The 19324-nt window shown below is 35.1% G+C and overlaps 1 protein-coding gene across 2 annotated transcripts in view; it reads left to right on the forward strand.

Moving 5' to 3' along the window:
* Positions 1-19324, forward strand: part of COL4A5 (collagen type IV alpha 5 chain) — a 228554-nt gene that overhangs the window by 104324 nt on the left and 104906 nt on the right. For both annotated transcript variants that reach the window (XM_029930017.1, XM_029930018.1), the window contains exons 3-6: positions 6380-6469; positions 13573-13617; positions 18238-18282; positions 18370-18432. In XM_029930017.1, the coding sequence (XP_029785877.1) occupies positions 6380-6469; positions 13573-13617; positions 18238-18282; positions 18370-18432 (243 nt within the window). The remainder of the gene's footprint in view (positions 1-6379; positions 6470-13572; positions 13618-18237; positions 18283-18369; positions 18433-19324) is intronic.

Genomic DNA, 19324 nt, shown 5'->3' on the forward strand with positions numbered 1-19324 from the left:
TATGGAAAACAATTTGACAATAAAATATTATGAAAAAATATAAAATAAAATTAAGGACAAAAAATATTTCTTCTGTAATTGCCTGGTGGTCCCAATCATTCTTTAGTAGGGTGGTTTTAACCTTTATGTTTTTGGAGGTTTTCCAGACTTTTCCTGTGATTCATTCCAAGTTTCACAGCATATTGATATGAAAGTGTGCATGGTATAATCTCAATTTGTTTATATTTATGGAGGGCTGCTTTATGCCCCAGTATATGATCTATTTTGGAGAATGTGCCATGCGCACTCGAGAAGAAAGTGTATTCCCTAGCTTCAGGATGCAAAGTTCTAAATATATCTAGCAATTCCATCTGCTCCAATGTGTAGTTTAGATCTATTGTTTCTTTAGTAATTTTCTGTCTGGTTGATCTATCCATTGCTATAAGTGGAGTATTAATATACCCTGTAATTAACACATTCTTATCCATAAGATTGTTTCTGTTTGTGATTAATTGTTTCATGTATTTGGGTGCTCCTGAATTCAGTGGCTAGATGTTTATAATTGTTAGCTCTTCCTGATGTAGAGAGCCTGTAATTATCATGTAATGTCCTTCATCATCTTTTTTTACTGCGTTTGCTCTAAAGTCCAGTTTGTCTGATATAAGTATGGCTACTCCGGCTTTCTTTTGACTACCAGTCACATGATAGATACTTCTCCATCCCTTTACTTTCAATCTGAAGATGTTTTTAGGTCTAAATGAGTCTCTTGTAGACAGAAAATAGATGGATTTTTGTTTTTATCTATTCTGCTTCCCTGGGTCGTTTGGTTGAAGCATTCAGTCCATTTACATTCAATGTTATTATTGAAAAATGTGGGTTTGGATTCATTGTGTTCTCTGCAGAGTTCATGTTTGTAGTGGTGTGTCTGCAACATTCCCCTCATAGAGTCCCCCTTAGGATTTCTTGTAGAGCTGGTTTGTTGGTGATGAATTCTCTCAATTTTTGCTTACTTGGGAACACCTATATCTCTCCTTCTATTTTGAATGACAGACTCGCTGGATAAAGGATTCTTGGTTGCATATTTTTTCTGCTCATCACATTGAAGATTTTTTGCCATTCCTTTCTGGCCTGCCAAGTTTTGTTAGATAGGTTTGTAACCACTCTTATAGGTTTCCCTTTGTATGTTAGGACACTTTTATTCCTAGCTGCTTTCAGAATTCTCTCTTTTTCCTTATATTTTGCCAGTTTCACTATGATATGTCGTGCAGAAAGTTGATTCACATTATGTCTTATGGGTTTTTTTTCTGCCTCATGGATTTTAATGTCTATTTCTTTCCTCAAATTCAGGAAGTTCTCATCTGTAATTTGATCAAGCACCCCTTCAGAACCTTTTTCTCTTTCTTCTTCTTCAGGAATTCCTATGATACAGATATTGTTCCATTTGACTGTATCCTCAGGTCTTGAATTCTCCTTTCGTGCTCCTGTATCAATTTCCCTCTCTTTTTCTTGGCTTCCTCTTTTGCTGTAACTGTGTCTTCTAATTCACCTATTCTCCTCTCTGCCTCTTCAATCCGTGCTGTGGCCACTTCAACTTGGTTATGCACCTCATTTATAGCCTTTTTTAACTTGTCGCAGCTATTTTGTAGGTGCCTAGCCTGTGTATCAATGGCTTCTTTGATGCTTTTTTCAAGTCCAGTGAATAATTTTATGACAATTGTTTTAAATTCTTGTTCAGTTATGTTGCTTAAATCTGCTTTGAGCAGTTCTGTGGCTGTGACTTCTTCCTGAAATTTCTTTAGAGGGGAGTTCCTTTTTTTGAAATTTTGGCTAGCTTTCTGTCTCTTGTTAGTTTTAACAGCTTGTTATGTGCTGTTCACCTGTTAGTATTTCTGTATTAAAAGAGGTCATTCACTGTCTAGTGCCTGCCGTTTCAGGAAGTGTTTTTTTTTTAATGGTGTCTCTCCCTTTCTCTTGTTGTGCCTATGATTATTTTATTTCCCTACTCAGTGATATTGGGGACTCTCCAACATGTGTACTTTGGCTTGTTTCTTGATGTAGCCCTGTGCCCAGCAGTTCTATATGGGGTGACAATATCTCTTTCCATCCCAGGGCGAGTTCTTTATCTCTTCTCTAGGGATGGTTCTATGAGCGTTTTCAGTCTCTCTCTCTCTTTCTCTTCCCCATGTCTTTCTGGCACACCACACTCTCCCTGTGTTGGTCTGGGGCTCCCTTCCCTCCACACCTGTGGGGCCAGCCCTTTTTTTGAATTTCCCCAATACGCACTCACTCACCCAGGCATCTTTGGGGTTGTCTTCTTTCTGGGGCTGTATGTTCTCCACTCACTCTTTTTGAAAAATTTTAAAAAATGTTTTATTTATTTTTGATACAGAGAGAGACAGAGCAATGGAGGAGGAGGGGCAGAGAGAGAAGGAGACACAGAACCGGAAGCAGGCTCCAGGCTCTGAGCTAGCTGTCAGCACAGAGCCTGACGCGGGGCTGGAACCCACGAATGTGAGATCTGACCTGAGCCAAAGTCGGAGGCTTAACCAACTGAGCCACCCAGGCACCCAACCACTCACTCTTTAATATCAGAGTATAGTCCCTTCAGTCTTTCTCAGTTTAATAGATGTGGGCAGGCTAAGACTACAGAGCTCCCTACTTCTCCGCTATCTTGCCTCCTCCCCAGGAATGAACTATTGACATAAACCATAACATCTCTGAATCTCAAAATAATTATGCTGAATGAAAATTTAGGCAAAAGAGTACATTCTGTATAATTCCATGTGCATAAAATTCTAGAAAATGAAAATTAATTATAATAGTGGAAAAGAAATCAGTGATGAGCTGGGGTGGGGACTGAGTAGAGGCATGGAGAAAACGTTATAAAAGAGAACACGGAAATTGTTTTATATTTATGATGTTCACTTCAATATTGGTTTTTTAAATTTTTAAAAATTTTTTGAATTTATTTTGAGAGAGTGAGAAAGAGAGAGAGCAGGGGAGGGACAGGTAGAGAGGGAGAGACAGAGAATCCCAAGCAGGCTCTGAGCTGTTAGCACAGAGCCTGAGGCAGGGCTCAAACCCCCAAATCCGTGAGATCATGACCTGAGCTGAAATCAAGAGTCAGAAGATTAACTAACTGAGCCACCCACGCTCTCCAAGTTCAAAATTGTTTTTAATTAAAGACTTACTTTTCTAAGAGTAGTTTTAGGTTCACAGTAAAATTGAAAGAAAGAAACAGATTGTGCCTATACCTCTGATCCCTCACATACATACATGCATACATGCATAGCTTCCCTAAGGAGAGTGGTACATTTGTTGCAACTGATGTACCTACATTTAATACATCATTATCACCCAAAGTTCACAGTTTACCTTAGAGTTCACTCTTAGTGTTGTACATTCTATGGATTTGGGCAAATGTATAATGACATGTATCCATTATTATATTATCATATGAATTTATTCACTGCCTTAAAAATCTTTTGTGCTCCATCTGTTCAACTTCACCACCCCCACCCCTGGTAACCACTGATCTCTTTACTGTCTCCATAATTTTGTCTTTTCCAGAATATCATGTAGTTAGAATCATACAGCATGCAGCCTTTTCATATTGGCTTTTTTTTCAGTTAGTAATATGCATTACAGTTCCTCCATGTCTTTTCATAGTCAAATAGTTCATTTCTTTTTAGTGCTAAATGGTAGTCCATGGCCTACATGTGCCAGTTTCTTTATCTGTTCATCTGCTGAAGGACATCTTGGTTACTTCCAAGTTTTGGCAATGATCAATAAAGCTGCTATTAAGCATATATGTGCAGGTTTTTGTGTATTGATGTTAAGTTTTAAACTCCTTTGGATAAATACCAAGAAATATTGCTGGATCATATGAGTATGTTTAGTTTTGTAAGAAACTGCCAAACTGTCTTCCAAAGTGGCTATATCACTTTGCCTTCACACCAGCAATGAATGAGTGCTCCTGTTGCTCCACATCTTTGTCAGCCTTTGGTGCTGCTAGGGTTTTAGATTTTAGACATTCTAATGGGTGTGTGGTGGTATGTAATTTGTTTTAGCTTGCATTTCGCTGATGCCGTATTACATGAAGCATATTTTCATATGCTTATTTGCCATCTATATATCTTCTTTGAAGAGGTATCTGTTAAACTCTTTGGCCCATTTTAAAATCAGGTTGTTTGTTTTCTTATTGTTGAGTTGTTATAGTTCCTTGTATATTTCAGATAATTTTTCTTTATCAGATGTGTCTTTTGCAAAGATTTTCACACGGTTTGTGGCTTGTCTCTTCATTCTTTTCATGAGAATGTCTTTCAAAGAGCAGAAATTTTTAATGTTAACGAAGTCTAGCTTATCAGTTATTTCTTTCATGGACTATGCCTTTGTTATATCTAAAAAATGATCACCACATCCAAGGTCATCTAGATTTTCTCTCCTATGTTATCTTTTAGGAGTCTTAATAGTTTTGTATTTAGGTCTATAATCCATATTGAGTTGATTTTTATGAAGAATTTGAGGTCTCTGTCTAGATTTCATTTTACATATGGATGTCTAGTTGTTTGAGTAACATTTGTTGGAAAGACAAAGAAATTTTTGTGAGTGATGGATATGTTCATTATTTTGATTGTCACCTATGTGAAAATAATTCAGTTATATACTTTAAATATGTGCAATTTATTGTATATTAATTGTATGTCAGTAAATCTCCTTTTAAAAAGTAAGATTAACCCAGAAATAATAAAGCATGTCAAATCTGGCAAAGAAATGTGTTCAAGTGCACACTGCTAAGAACAAAACTTGCTAGACTCCTGATTACAACAAGAAATTAAGCTACCTAGACTAAACTTAGTACTTCCCACACACACATACTACGTACTCTCTCTCTCTCTCACATACACACATACACACATACCAGGGATGTGTAATAAAATTCTTCTGTACCTTAACCTCTAGGAGTATGTGCCTGCAATGGCTCATTAGTCAGTTGCCTTATAGATATGGATGTTTTCTCTTTTTAGGTGTTACCTAGGCTGTCACTATGAATAAGATCTGGGGTGAAAGGGTTCCCAGAATGAGCCTTCAAGCCTTAGAAAAGTAGAGGAACTCTTTACGACCCTGCTGTTGGGAGCACGTGCCATGGAGCTATGCGCCCTCAGTTCTTAAACTTGATAGTGGTGAATTTGCTTTCTGTGATTGGATCTCCTAGGGTTGTCGGGGTTCATACTCTTTCTATAACTGGCTATATGCAAGTCAACTAACCCTTAATGTGTTGATATGATGGTATATTAGTATAGATGGTAACTCTACAACCCCCACCTATCTATCTGTGCAGGTATCCATATTCGGCGACCTTATTGTATAGATGCTGATAAGATATAGGGAACGCTCACTGGTAGGTTGGCAGCCCTCCTGGGCTGATGTTGATTAAGTGCTGTGCTCAGAACTGGGACTTGAGTCACAGTTCAAATAGTAACTCTGAGGAGGGGAATTACTGGAGGTTTTTTCTTTTTTTCTTTTAATTTTTGGGTAACACTTTATTATGATATAATTTAAGGTTACAAAAATAATTGCAAAAGTAATACAAGGAACAGTTCTACATGCTTTACCACTTTTCTTCTATCAAAGATACTTAATATTTATATTTTGAAATAACCTAGTACAATTATTGAAATCAGGAAATTAACATTGATATAATGTTATTATCTAATCCACAGTTCATATCTGAATTTTGTCAACTTTCCCTTTAATTATTCAAACTATGTATGCACGTGTATGTCTGTCTTTTACCCCTTACTGTCTAGGGTCATGCATTTCACTGCCACATTTCTTTAGTTTCCTATAATCTAGAACAGTTCCTCAAATTTTGTCTTTTTTGAAGAATATAAGCCAGTTAATTTTAGAATGTCCTCTTTCTTTTTTTTCAGTGATTCCTCATTGTATGTATGTATGTATGTATGTATGTATGTCTTTTCCCCTTTTTAAATTTAAATCTTAGTTAACATACAAATAAACTTCTCAGATGGTTTCCTTTTTCACTTCTTCATCCCTGCACCATATTTATTTTATGTAACTCCTACACACCTGGGTTCCTGGATTTTTTGGCATCTTCTGTGGTAAACTCTTAATGTCAGTTATGTTTAAACCTCGTTTCATCTCTGATATGTTTTTACTTTTACAGGAAAGTAAGATTACATTACCATATATGACATAAATTCATAATGGTTTGTGGTTTTCCACTCACATCTTACAGGTTTTCTCCTGTTAGTGGGTACTGTGAATTTAGTATCATTAAATTAAGTTAGTTTTATCTAGATAATCTTTTGATCTTTTTGAATCTCAGCCATGCCACTGCTTGAAAATTCATTCATCTTTCATTCTTGTTCAATTGCAGGGGGAGAGAGGGTTTCCAGGTTTGGAAGGCCATCCCGGTTTGCCTGGATTTCCAGGTCCAGAAGGGCCTCCAGGGCCTTGGGGACAAAAGGTATGTGCCAGGTTGCCATTCAGTAATACTAGAGTCATTAAGCCATCTTAAATGTGGGACTTTGTGTTTAATCAACTAAAAATTCCTGAATTATAGTTGGAAATTAATATCTAAATAAAAAATAGAATAGCTGAGAGTCTATATTTTGTTGCTGGTTAAAAAAAACCTGAATACTACTGCAATATTCTTGGTTTTGGAAGATGCTGTTAATTGTTTGTGGTTATTGGGATTTTTAACAAAAATTGAATTTGATAAGGAGCTCTGCTGAGCTGGAGAGAGCTAAACTGCCAGGTGTCAGATTAGCTGATTAAGGCAACAGGCCAGAACGAAAGGAATAGTCAAGCCTTTTACTGGGAGAGTGTAATAAGCAAAATGTTTAACTAGAAAAAGCACCAACTTCCCCATTGTCCTATTTTTCCCCATGAAACAGTATCAATGAGGAACTCGCCTTGGATGGCCAAGAGGAAGTTGAGGGCTGTGCTGTTATCCAACACTACTTGGGCCAAGGAATTGAGGCTAGTCTGTTCTGCTTACAAAACTGAAATAGTGTCATTAATGAGTTTAATAAAGGTCGAAGACAGGTTACATACAACTTGTTGTAAATGAATGACCCTGAGTGGGAAAAGTTGCCTGGAGCATACACATGAATATAATCAATGCCACCACATGACAGTTCTCCTCAGTAACCAGAGCACCTGGTTTTTTAATTCCCCTCTTACTCTGTTTAGTTTGATATGCTCAATAAGAGGAACTATCTTGAATATTTGACAGTCTGTTATCAATGCCCCATATGTATGTGTTACATTGGCAGGAATGTTGAAGGCCAGGCATTTACTAAATAATAATACCCCAAGGGAGACACACACAGTGCTGGTAGCATAAAAGCCATTGATTGCCATGGGGGTCAATCAGCCCAAAGTCCTTTCTGGTGGGTAGAGTACTTAAGTGGCATTGGAACATTTGTGTCAGGTGGGCACAGGTATAGGGGAGGAGGAAACCTCCATGACTGAGGTCAAAATAGCCCTAGTGGCAGATTTCATTTCCCTTTTCCCAGATACTTCAGTTAATCCCATCTCAGATAGGAGCAATTTGACACATGAGGAGGCATTTTGTTTCTGTAGCGTCAGAGTCCAACTATGGGAACACATCAGGTACAGTGTCATAGGGTTGGGGTATCTGAAGGACTAAAAATTTCATGTTTAGAGACATGTCCATTTGTTGTATTCAGTGGCACAGCAGTCAGGTGTGTACCTATCGGGTTGGATGGTGAATGACATATTCAGCACTTTGTCAAAATCAGAGTGGGGGCAACTACCTAGGGCAGGTATATCAGTGAATTTAGAGAGGTAGATGCCACATAGGCTATTCATCAGGAAAGAAAGATGAGAGGATAGATCTATACACCCTTTCTTTCCTATACCCAGTCTCATGGATCCAAAGGTACTGTTTTTCTATCAGTTGGGAAGACTTTTCCTTGTTGATTGCTTGTGTAGGCAGTCTCTCCTATACCATAAGCAAGGATATCACCCTATGTGCATGTTAAGATAGGGAAGTGGAAGAGATAATAGTGAATGTTAAGATTGGAAGAAGTTTCTGGGTTTTCTAAAAATAGTTCTTTTGGTTGATTGCCCTTTAACATCTGTATTAGGTAGACTGGTAAACTGATCATGAAAGGGCCAGTTCTGTTTTTTGCCTGGAAATGAAAAGAAGTTTGAAAACCTTTCCCCCCCCCTAATTTTATTTCATGTAATAGCGGTACATTATGTCCCTAGAATATTAAAGAGATCAGATGGATACTCATCAGGTAGTCTTTCCAATAAAGGAGGAAATTAATTCAAATACACAAATACTCTTAAACACTTAACTATATCAGAACATAGATTGTGGGGGTGTGGTTGGGCATGATCTCTGAGGAGATGACAATATATCAAGGTAGTTTTATTAGATTCAAGAGCAGAAGTGACCTGCAGTAAATTTTCTGAGTGGAACTTTACACTAAGGAAAAAGCAAGACTCTTAAATGACTGCATAGAAGTTAAGTAGATGCGGCACATAACAAAATTTCTTATGTCTAATGAAGTGCAAAAACAGCAGAATATTTCCTGTGCACCCAGGAGTGACACAGAAGTAGCAGATGGATCTAAAGAGTCACATGGATCGAGCTGAGCACTAACTCAACAGTAATCCATGCATCCTACTGGCGTGAGACATCTCAATGAATTCTATGTTGGACTGGACTATCCCACCCCTCAAAAGCTTGAACTCCTTAAGCTCTCCATAATTTAGAAACAGCCTTATGAAAATGAGATGGGGTTTCCAAGCAACTGAAAATAAATTTCAGTCATATTAGTGAAGTGGATGCTTTGAAATAGAAATAAGTTGAATCACAGTAAAGTTATATTTCTTGCACTTGAGTTTACCCAGGATTAGGGGCTGAGTTTCTTGTGCACCATGCTTGCTGAGAGGTGGCACTTTTACTAAGATTTTGACAGATTAAAAAATGTTAACTACCTTAAAAACCCTTTGAAATAATTTAGCATTAACTAGAACTATTTTACAGTTGTGTGACAGTTTTTTAAAGGTGTGATTGTATGCATTTAAGATTTAGAAATTATTTTTTAAATTTTATTTATTTTGTAACAGCTTATTGTCAAGTTGGTTTCCATATAACACCCAGTGCTCTTCCCCACAAGTGCCCCTCTCCATGACCATCACCCCCTTCCCATTCCCCCTCCCCTTTCAGCCCTCAGTTTGTTTTCAGTATTCAAGAGTCTGTCAGGATTTTGCTGGGATTCCATTTCAGTATCTGTACAATGAAAAGGTTGGACTGCTTTCTAAACTTTTGGGATTCTAAATTTAAAGAGCTTTGTATATCCAGTGTGACTTCATGCTTCCCAATGTAGCTGGATTTATACTCTAAACTTTTTATGTGATTGGGTATTCTAGTCCAGGCATATATGTTGACATATATGCTCAGACAAAAATTTGGTAGGATTGTTCTTTAATATGTATATTCTTATATATGAAAGTAAAGGTATATAAAACAAATTCATGTATAGATTATATATATAAAAATTTCCAAAGGATTTCTTTATTCTTAAAAATAAAATTTAATTAATTTTTGATAATATATTCCTTTATACAAAATAAATTAACATAGGAAGGTATATAGTGAAAAGATTTCCTTTCTACCTGTATCCATTAGCCACTGAGTTCTACATATCCCTAACAGATACTAATTTATAATACTTTCTTGCAAATATGCACAATGATTTTTTATGAATATGCACACAGATACAAATATATACATGCACATACGTGCTTATATACAGTCACACTTTTACCTACTTTTATTTATAAAGTGGTAGCATATTCAATATGTTTGGCCTTTGTTTTTCACTTAATATATATTGTAGACATCTCATGTCCATACACACAGAACCTCCTCATTATCTTTTATAATTTGATTGTATTCCACTGTGTGTATAAACCATAGTTTATTAAGCCAGTCCCCTATTGATGATCAGTTAAATAATTTTGTTTTTTGCCACTATAAACAGTGCTACTAAGATGTATAATTTTAATAGACTTCCTTTCCCATGAGGGAATTATCTCTGTAAGATTACTACAAGTGGTATTGTTAGCTCAGAGGGTACATGTATTTATGTATTTTTATGGATATTGCCAAATCATTCCCCAAGAAGTTATATGACTTATCCTTGGTTCGGCAATATACAGGAAGATCAATTTCCCGATAGTTTCACCAACCTTATTATGAAACTTGGCTTTTCTGTCAATCTGATAGATGAAAATGATCTCTCAATGCTTTTGGTTTGCATCTCTCTTATTAAGAGTGACATTAAGCATCTTTTCATAGGTATAAGAATCATTTGTGTTTTTTATGAACTGTCTTCATATAATTTGCCCATTATTTTCTACTGTATTATTGGTGGTTTTATATGTTAATGAGCTACTTATATATTAGGGAGATTACCCTTGGTCTGTGTTGTGAGTTGCAATTATGTCCTCTAGTTGGTGTGTCTGTGTGTGTGTGTATTTTTGCATCTCTGTGTTTTTCAGAGGCCCTTTATGGCTTTTGAAGTTTGAGTAGGAAATGCCTTCCCCACTGTAAAGTTATAAAATAATTTTCCCATATTTTCTTCCAGTATTTTAATAGTTTCATTTCTTAATGTAAATACTTTATCTATTTCCAGTTCATCCTAGTGTGTGGTTTGTGATGTAAGTTCCATGTTTATTTTTTTTCCAGATGCCTTCACAAGTATGTTTCAGAGTAAATTTCCCTATTGATTTGCAGCGCCACTTTCATTATAAACCAAATTCATGTGAATATATGCACTTGTTTTAGACCTTACATATTCTTCCAATGATATGCTTCCAATGACATTTGGCTCAAATGTCAGAACCAAAATATTTTAATTATTGATGTATTATGCTGTATTTTTGTATCTGACAGGGCTAGTGTCCCCTTACTGCTCTTTTTTTGTCAGAATTTTTCTCAGTGTTCTTGCTTATTTATTTTTCCATATGAACTTTAGAGTCACCTTATCCAGTTTTTTAAAAAAGCAACTCATATTATTTCCATTTATTTGTGTCAAATTTTAACTAAATTTATTGAGAATTGAGCTTTTTTTATGTTGACTACTATTATCCAAGAACATGGAATGCCTTTCCACTTGTTCTAATTTCCCCTTATGAACTTCAGAAATATTTTAACCTTTTCTTCTTATGAATCTTGCACATCTTTTATTAAACTTATTCTGAAATATTTTATCCTACTTTTCCTACTATAAACTGTATATTTTATTCCATTATGTTTTCCAACTGGTAGTTGGCATATAAGAAAGCTATTTATTTTCTCATATTAATTTTGTATACAGTTATTTTCCTGAGTTACCTTATTGGTTATAGTAGTTTTCCATGTAATTTTCTTGGGTTTCCACTCATGCAATCATTTATTTGCTTTTAGTGGTAGTTTTGCCTCATCCTTTCCAATTTTTGTACCTTTATTTTCTCTCTCTTATTTAAACATGTGTACAGCCAGTATAACATTAAGGAATCTTTGTCTTATTCCTGCCTTTTGTGGAAAGACCAAACAAGATTCATTAAGCAATCTTCTGGATGTTTTAAAATAGAATTGGATTTACTTTAATCTCCTTAGAGATGAATCTGTTGTAGAAAGAGATTATTAAACTTTTTAAAAAGTTAAATACAGTGGGCAGAGTAATGCCTACCCCCTAATTGATGTCCATGACCTAATCTTCAGAACTTGTGAATATGTTAGGTTATATGGAATAAAATTTGCTAGTCAGCTGCTCTTCACCCACAGAGATTATTCTGGATTATCTAGGTGTGCACAATATAATCATAAGAGTCCTTTAAATGTAAAAGAGAGAGGCAGAAGAGACAGCGTAGGAATTATGCCATGTTAGAAACATTCATTCAACCATTGCTGGCTTTCAAGATTGAAGAGCTGAGGAATGCTGGGTGTTCTAGAAGCTGGAAGAAAGGAAATGGATTTATCCTCCTAAAACCCCCAGAAAGCAACAGGGTTCTGCCACTGAGACCACTGTCATACTTCTGACTTCCAGAACAGTAAGATTGTGTTGGGTTAAGCCATTAAGTTTGTAGTAATTTATAAAAGCAGCATAAGAAACTAATATACCAGTAACCCTTTTCCCAAATGAAGCTTTTCTTGGAAGCCCCACATAAAACATAAAAACAAAGCTGTGCTGATTGAAAGAGGGCTGTGACATAGGCATCAAGGAACCCCTAGTGGAGCCTCTAAGGTTGGGAGTTGTGTAATTTAGAAACCACTTGTGTAAAGCAAGTTAAAATCTATCTAAAACCAAGTGGTGGCCTACTGGCTGTATGTTCCACTGAAATACCCACCTTTTGAAGCAGAATTGAGTTTTCTTTATTCCATTAAAAAAAAACCTAGTTAATAAAAACTAAGGTAAAACCTTAAATTCTCAACAATGCAATTGTAACTAGAAATGGGTAAATATATTAACACACATGTGGTCAGCCTCTTTTGCATGCAGTCTACAGAAGAAGCTAGAAAGGAAAGTCTCTGGTTCGTTCTTGTTCTTTCCTAAGCTCTTCCTATAGAAAGTGCCTTATAAAACAAAGCAAAAGTTTAAAAGAGCAAACTCAAGAGCAGCATGTACTTAGGCTTAGACGATGTCATTTATTACAAGCATGGCATCAGATTGACATAATATAGAAACTTCCTCGAGCACCTGGGTGGCTCAGTTGGTTGAGTTGTTGAACATCTGACTTTGGATCAGGTCATGATCTGAGGGTTCATGAGTTTGAGCCCTGCATCAGGTTCTTTGCTGTCAGTGCAGAGCTGCCTTGGGATCCTCTTTCCTTCTGTCTCTCTGCCCCTTCCCTGCTTGCACTCTCTCAAAAATAAAACATTAAAAGAAAAAATAATAAAATTTACAAAATAATGTTTAAAAAATATATAGAAACTGCCCAGATTTTCAGCTTGTATTTTGCTTATGCATAAATGATTTGAGGAGTATCAGTACCACATTTCATTTTTGTTTTGTATGATTTTCATAATTAACTTTCCAGGTCAGTTACAAAGTTTCTACTACATATCTACAGTTTTCTTCTCAGTAAATAAAGACCTTTCTTAATTTTTTATATTTTTGAAAATTTTTTATTTTTATTTTTGAGAGAGAGGGAGAGAGAAAGACAGAGAGAGAGAGACAGAGAGAGGCAGAGAGAGAGAGAGAGAGAGAGAGAGAATCCGAAGCCAGCTCCAGGCTCCGAGCTGTCAGCACAGAGTCCGATGTGGGGATTGAGCTCACGAGCCATGAAATCATGACCCAAGCCAAAGTCAGAAGTACAACCAACTGAGCCACCGAGGCACCTCAAGACCTTCCTTATCTTTTTATCGTATAACTTACCTTAGTGCTTTCAGTCTCAATAATAAATACTTCTTCCTTGGACATGTAAGTTTCTCACTTTCACAAAGATTCACAAAAATTTAAGTCATTTATTGTCATAATCTAAAATTAGTTATTTGAGGACTGTTTTTGGAGAATCATGAACTAAATCTGCTGTATTTTTCAGGGTGATGATGGAATTCCAGGGCCACCAGGACCAAAAGGGATCAGAGTAAGTGATATTTGCTGTATATCAAATGTTTTGTTGGTGAAGACAGAATAAAAGCAAATGAAGTGTTATGAGAAAACTGGAAAAGGCTCTTATTAAAATGTAAAAAAGAAATAGTCTTTAAAAAGTTAAAGGTAAGAATTGGCATATGTCTACAATTAGCCAGTCTTTATTACTTTGGCAGTTATCTATATAGCTAGGAGTCTATATAAACTAATGTATGCAGGTTTTAAATTACTTTATATGGACAAGAAATACAAAAGTGCTAAATTCTAGCAATTTGTCAATTTATTAAAAATATATATCTTACAACTGACTTAAACATAAATTCCCAACCTTGTGATCACCTCAGTCCTCGGGTTCAGAGGGCCAATCACTGCAGGTTGTACACCCCTCCCAATGTACTGTGTACAAATATTGTAACTTTCTTTGTGTATCTTGAAGAGAGTCAGTTTAGGAAGCACTAATTTAAACCACTATGTTAAAAATTAACTACTTTGGGGGCACCTGGGTGGTTCAGTTGGTTAAGTGTACAACACTTGGCTTTGGCTCAGGTCATGATCTCATAGTTTGTGAGCTCGAGCCCTGTGTTGGTCTCTGTGCTGAGAGTGGGGAGCCTGCATAATATTGTCTCTGCCTTTCTCTGCCCTTTCCCTGCTCGCTGTGTCTCTCTGAAAATAAATAAGCTTAAAAGAAAACTACTTTCGAAGTATACAACATTTTCTCAATTCTAATTTTTCATTTTAATGTTCTGAAAATCAGGATGTGTCTCAAAATGGAAGTACACATTTAGTGTAATTTTTCTGCAAAGCTTTTAGGTAGGCATATATCTTTCAGTGTATTTTAGACCTGGGAGGAAACTATAGTTCAAAAATATCCTGGCTTTTGGAAAATAATATTTAACTTTCCTGAGCCTTAGTTTCTCATTTGTTGAATTAGAGATTCAAACAGTACAATCTCCCAGGTGCCTTTTAGCTCTAAAATTCTGTGTTCATAGATTGATGAGTATACTTATACAAGTCTAAAATACACGGGTAATGACATAGCATGTCTATTTGTGTGACAAAGACAGTTAAAACATTCTGATCCCTTGATCTCCAGAAATTTAATAGATGTACAGATTTTATGTAAACATTAAAAACATCCTATTTGCTATATACTTTTTAACAACATGTAGCTTACCTTATGTGCTACTCATGCCTGGTGTTTGCAGGGAACTGGAAAAGCAGGGAAGAAATTCAAACCCTTGGTTTTATTAGCAGACACATGTTATTGTGGAATAAGTGGATATCCATAGACTATTAAAGCTCTTCCTACGAATCATATCTCATAATAACTATGGCTACCACCAACTATGTTATAAGCACTTCTGAGACTAAAAAAAACCTGTCCATTCTTTCAATTCCCATTTGCAAGTGTCTGGGAATGGCTCAGTAGTCCATGTCCCTCAACTAGAACTTCAGAAGTACTTAGGAATGGGTAGCCTGATAGTTCCTGCATCCTTATGTCTCAGCTCAGAGGCAAATGTTGACATGCAAATTTTAATATTATTATGGAAAATTTTAATTATATCCAAATATAGTACAATGAAACCCTATGTACTCATCACTCAGCTTCAAAAGTTAGCAACATTTTGACAAATTTGTTCCATCTATCCCACTCCACTATTTTTTTTGGAATATTTTTAGGTAAATCCCTCATATCAGCCATTCCACCAATGAATAAATATCTCAATATATATATTTCAATATGTTACTCTGATAACCCCATAACTGATATACTATTATTATACCTCAAAAACTAGCAATAATTTTTCAAATATACTTGAAAACTCAGTCCTTATTCAGATTTCCTCAGTTGTCTCAAAGATGGAATGTCTTTTTACGATTGGTTTTCAGGATCCAAGCATGTTTCACATATTGCGTTAGGTTGCTATGTTTCTTAAGCCTCTTCTATTATGCTATTAGAGAAACTGGGTCATTTGTATTCTACTGCATTCTATATTCTTTTAAAAATTTTTAATGTTTATTTATTTTTGAGAGGGAGAGAGAGACACTAAGTGGGAGTAGGGGAGACGCACAGAGAAAGAGGCACACACAGAATCTGAAGCAGGCTCGAGGTCATGACCTCTCAGCACAGAGCCCGATGTGGGGCCTGAACCTATGAACCATGAGATCATGACCTGAGCCAAAGTTGGACGCTTAACCAACTGAGCCACCCAGGGACCCTTGCATTCTACATTCGTGATCTGACTGATTGTTTCTTCATGATATCATTTAAATTATTCCTCTGTCTCCCATATTTCCTACAGACTAGGGGTTTCCTTGCAAAAGGCACTAACTAGATAACTTTCTGGGGATATAGAACCAGCTGTAAACTTAAGATTTATGTATTACTATACATAAAGTATACCACAAAAAGTTTAAAGAAAATAGAAAACACTACTTGGTATGTAGTGCTGTATACTTACTATTGAATTACATCTTCTTGCACAAATATCTGTTATCCCACTTTTTTTTTATTAAGTTTGATAAGTGGTTCAGGTATATGAACCTGATTTTGCACCAAAATTTCCCCGTCAACTTTGATCCAATGGTTTAGTAGTCATTGATGATCATTGCCTATATCCATTATTTTGTTCAGAGTTGCAAAATCATGATTTTTAAAATTCTATGAATCATTTATCAGCTAGAATTCTAGTTGATCAGCTGGAATCATAATGGGGTAATGAGTTATTCTAATAGGGTAATGAGTATACCAGCAACTTTGAGTGATGGTCAGGAAGGTTTTTAGAATTTGTTATCATTTTAAACATGTGGCTTTATGTGGTTAAATCAGTTGTAATCATTATTATTTTTGAAGCCAAAATTCTCCTATCTTTGGTCTGTGGGAGCCCCTTTAAGTTGGCCCCTGTTCTATGTCTTATTGAAAAACTCTATTGAACTTTGGTAACTTTCTTGCTCTCTGACACAAGATTCTTCAGGTTCATCTTGTACATTTACTCTCCAAATCTTAAAATGACTACGTATCTGATTGTAAGTTCTTCTTTAGTGAAAGATACAATTTAGATGCTACCGTCTAGTGGTTTTCATGGTTACTGGTGGTCAGTTCTTTTGATCTCTTTTCAGTTGAAAGAATTAGGAAATATGTATTTTTTTAAAGAGAAAAAATATCATGAGCTTATATTATTACTTCCAATTGAAATTTAAAATGAAAAGAGGTTTGTATACTTACTCTCCCTCCCTTGACCACCTTTCCCTCCCTGGGATGAAAGTTTTGGCTCCTAATAGCATTAATATAATTTGTTATTTTCTTTATACCTATGATAGCTTCAAAATAGCAATTTGCAAGTGAACAAAATAACAGTTTCAATATTAATAGTAATAATAGAATTCTTAAATGCCATTAATTATTTCTTTGCTGTTCTTTTTTTCCTCTTTGAATGGACTAATCACTCTAAGTGTGGTCAAAATATGTGTTAGAGGCACTTGAAGTAATTTTTTTCTTTGTATGGTTTATGTCAACAACTTGGTATATATTAGGTTCACCGGTTTCAGTTTGTTTTCAATTTTTAATAATATTTTTTATCTGTTCTAAATTTTTATCTGCAATTATTTAAAATATTTACAGTGTTAACAGTGGTATAATCAGAGATGTTTCCCACCCATTCTTGCCATTCCCCAATTCTTTTTCCTCTTTCCTCCACAGGTAATCATTTTTACTATTTTTGGTTTATCTTTTCATTGTTTTGTATCTCCACTCTTCTCATAAAAATGTAGCATATTATATATAGTACTTATACTTTGTTTTTTTAACTTAATATTATGTCCTGGAGATTACTACACATTTCAGTGCACATAGATTTTTTTCATTTTTTAAAAAGCTGCATAGGTTAACATTATGTGGATGTACCATAATTTATTTAGTTATATCTCTATTGGTTTTAGTGTTTAGATATTATGGTTATATGGTCATTTCTAAATTTTAGCTATAACAATGTTGTAGTCAATAACCATGCAATTCTGATTTTGTTCCATAATTTCTCGTGTACATTTGGATAGGTTCAAAGGGTCAAAATGTGTAATTTTGCTAGATATTTCAAATTTTTCTCCATAGTGTTTGAATCCCATTATCTGTGTATAAGAGTTCCTTTTCCCAGAGACTCACCTACAGAGAATATTTTCAAAATTGTATTTTTGCCAATTCTGATGGGGAAATTTGATTGAAGAATTTTTGGACTGATCACATTGATATTCTCAGGAGCAGATATGTTTGCTACATACCCATCCTCTGCTAAATTCAGTATTCATCACCAACCTGGCAGAACCATTAATTATGTCTTTTCTTTTAGAAAAGACATTTCTTCCACCAAGTTGCCTGCTCCTGCTAAGTGCAATGAAGACAATGTTCCCTCAAATAGGAGTTGCTTCCATAGTTTCCTATAAAAGAGACTTTTAAACACGTGTAGGAGTTTTTTTCTATAGCAAGAATGAATGGTAATAATCAATGAGACATATTTGTCCATTGCTATTCTAAATGTAATTTTCATAATTCCTTCAGGTAGAATATAATTTTATTCTTACTGATTATTGTCTGGTTCAAGGAATTTGCTTCTTATTATAGGGTCCTCCTGGACTTCCTGGATTTCCAGGGACACCAGGTCTTCCTGTAAGTAGAATTTGGCTTCTTAATTGAAAATTCCTTAAAAAGTAATCTAAAAGAAATATTATACATGTGTTATATCCCTTTTCAAAGGGAATGCCAGGCCATGATGGAGCCCCAGGACCTCAAGGTATCCCTGGATGCAATGGAACCAAGGTGAGATTTCTTCGACTTCATCTTAGGCAACCTGTGTGATAATAATAGGTTTTAAAATTTAAAGAAATCAATATGAGGAATGTTGGTGATATAGTAGCTGCTTGCCTAGGGCATACATAAGGTATGTTCTGAGTTAACATTTTCAATGTATTAAAACATCAGTAATTCTTTAAATACATGTATTCAGCTGGAATACTGCATTGGATTAAAGGTTATTTTATTGTATCCTGTTTTGACTTTAGTGTAAAGTAGGATGAGAGTTAAAAATGAATTAAGATATATACATTTCAAATATTACATCAACTGTTAAGAGTAATACTTGTGAATATCATTCATTATATTGCCTTTTTAAAAGTAGGTACAATTTAAGTTTTCAAAAATTCATGTTTAAAACATTTTTAACCTTGCCTAATAAATTCCTTAAGAAAAATAAAAAAAAATCTGCCTGTAATACAGCACATCAGTATTTGCTATAAACTATTAGTATGAAAATGGAAACTCTTCTCTGTTGGCAAAAATGATGCCATTTCTTTAAAAAGAAAAAGAAAACTTCACATACGAAAAACATTTTCTCATTACCTACTTTTCCTGTCTTTCATCAGCTGTTTGCATTTATCGTAAAGTGATAGCAAGGAAGAACAATGAGGAAAATTTGCTTTTTTTGATAGTTTACATCTTATTCCCTCACTTTTTTCCTTTTCCTGTATATTAATAAAATATGTTATTATTTTCTATATATCCTTTTCAGCATTTTCCATTCTGTACATTATACTTTATGGAACATGAAATATCCTAGATCTTTCTAGCCAATGGTGTGTGTTAGATTTTATATAGGGTACATATTTAAAAACACTTAAATTAATTTGTATCATGAAGGCTATTTTTTGTGGTA

Source organism: Suricata suricatta, chromosome X, assembly GCF_006229205.1.
Source record: "Suricata suricatta isolate VVHF042 chromosome X, meerkat_22Aug2017_6uvM2_HiC, whole genome shotgun sequence".
In the NCBI taxonomy this organism is placed as follows: domain Eukaryota; kingdom Metazoa; phylum Chordata; class Mammalia; order Carnivora; family Herpestidae; genus Suricata; species Suricata suricatta.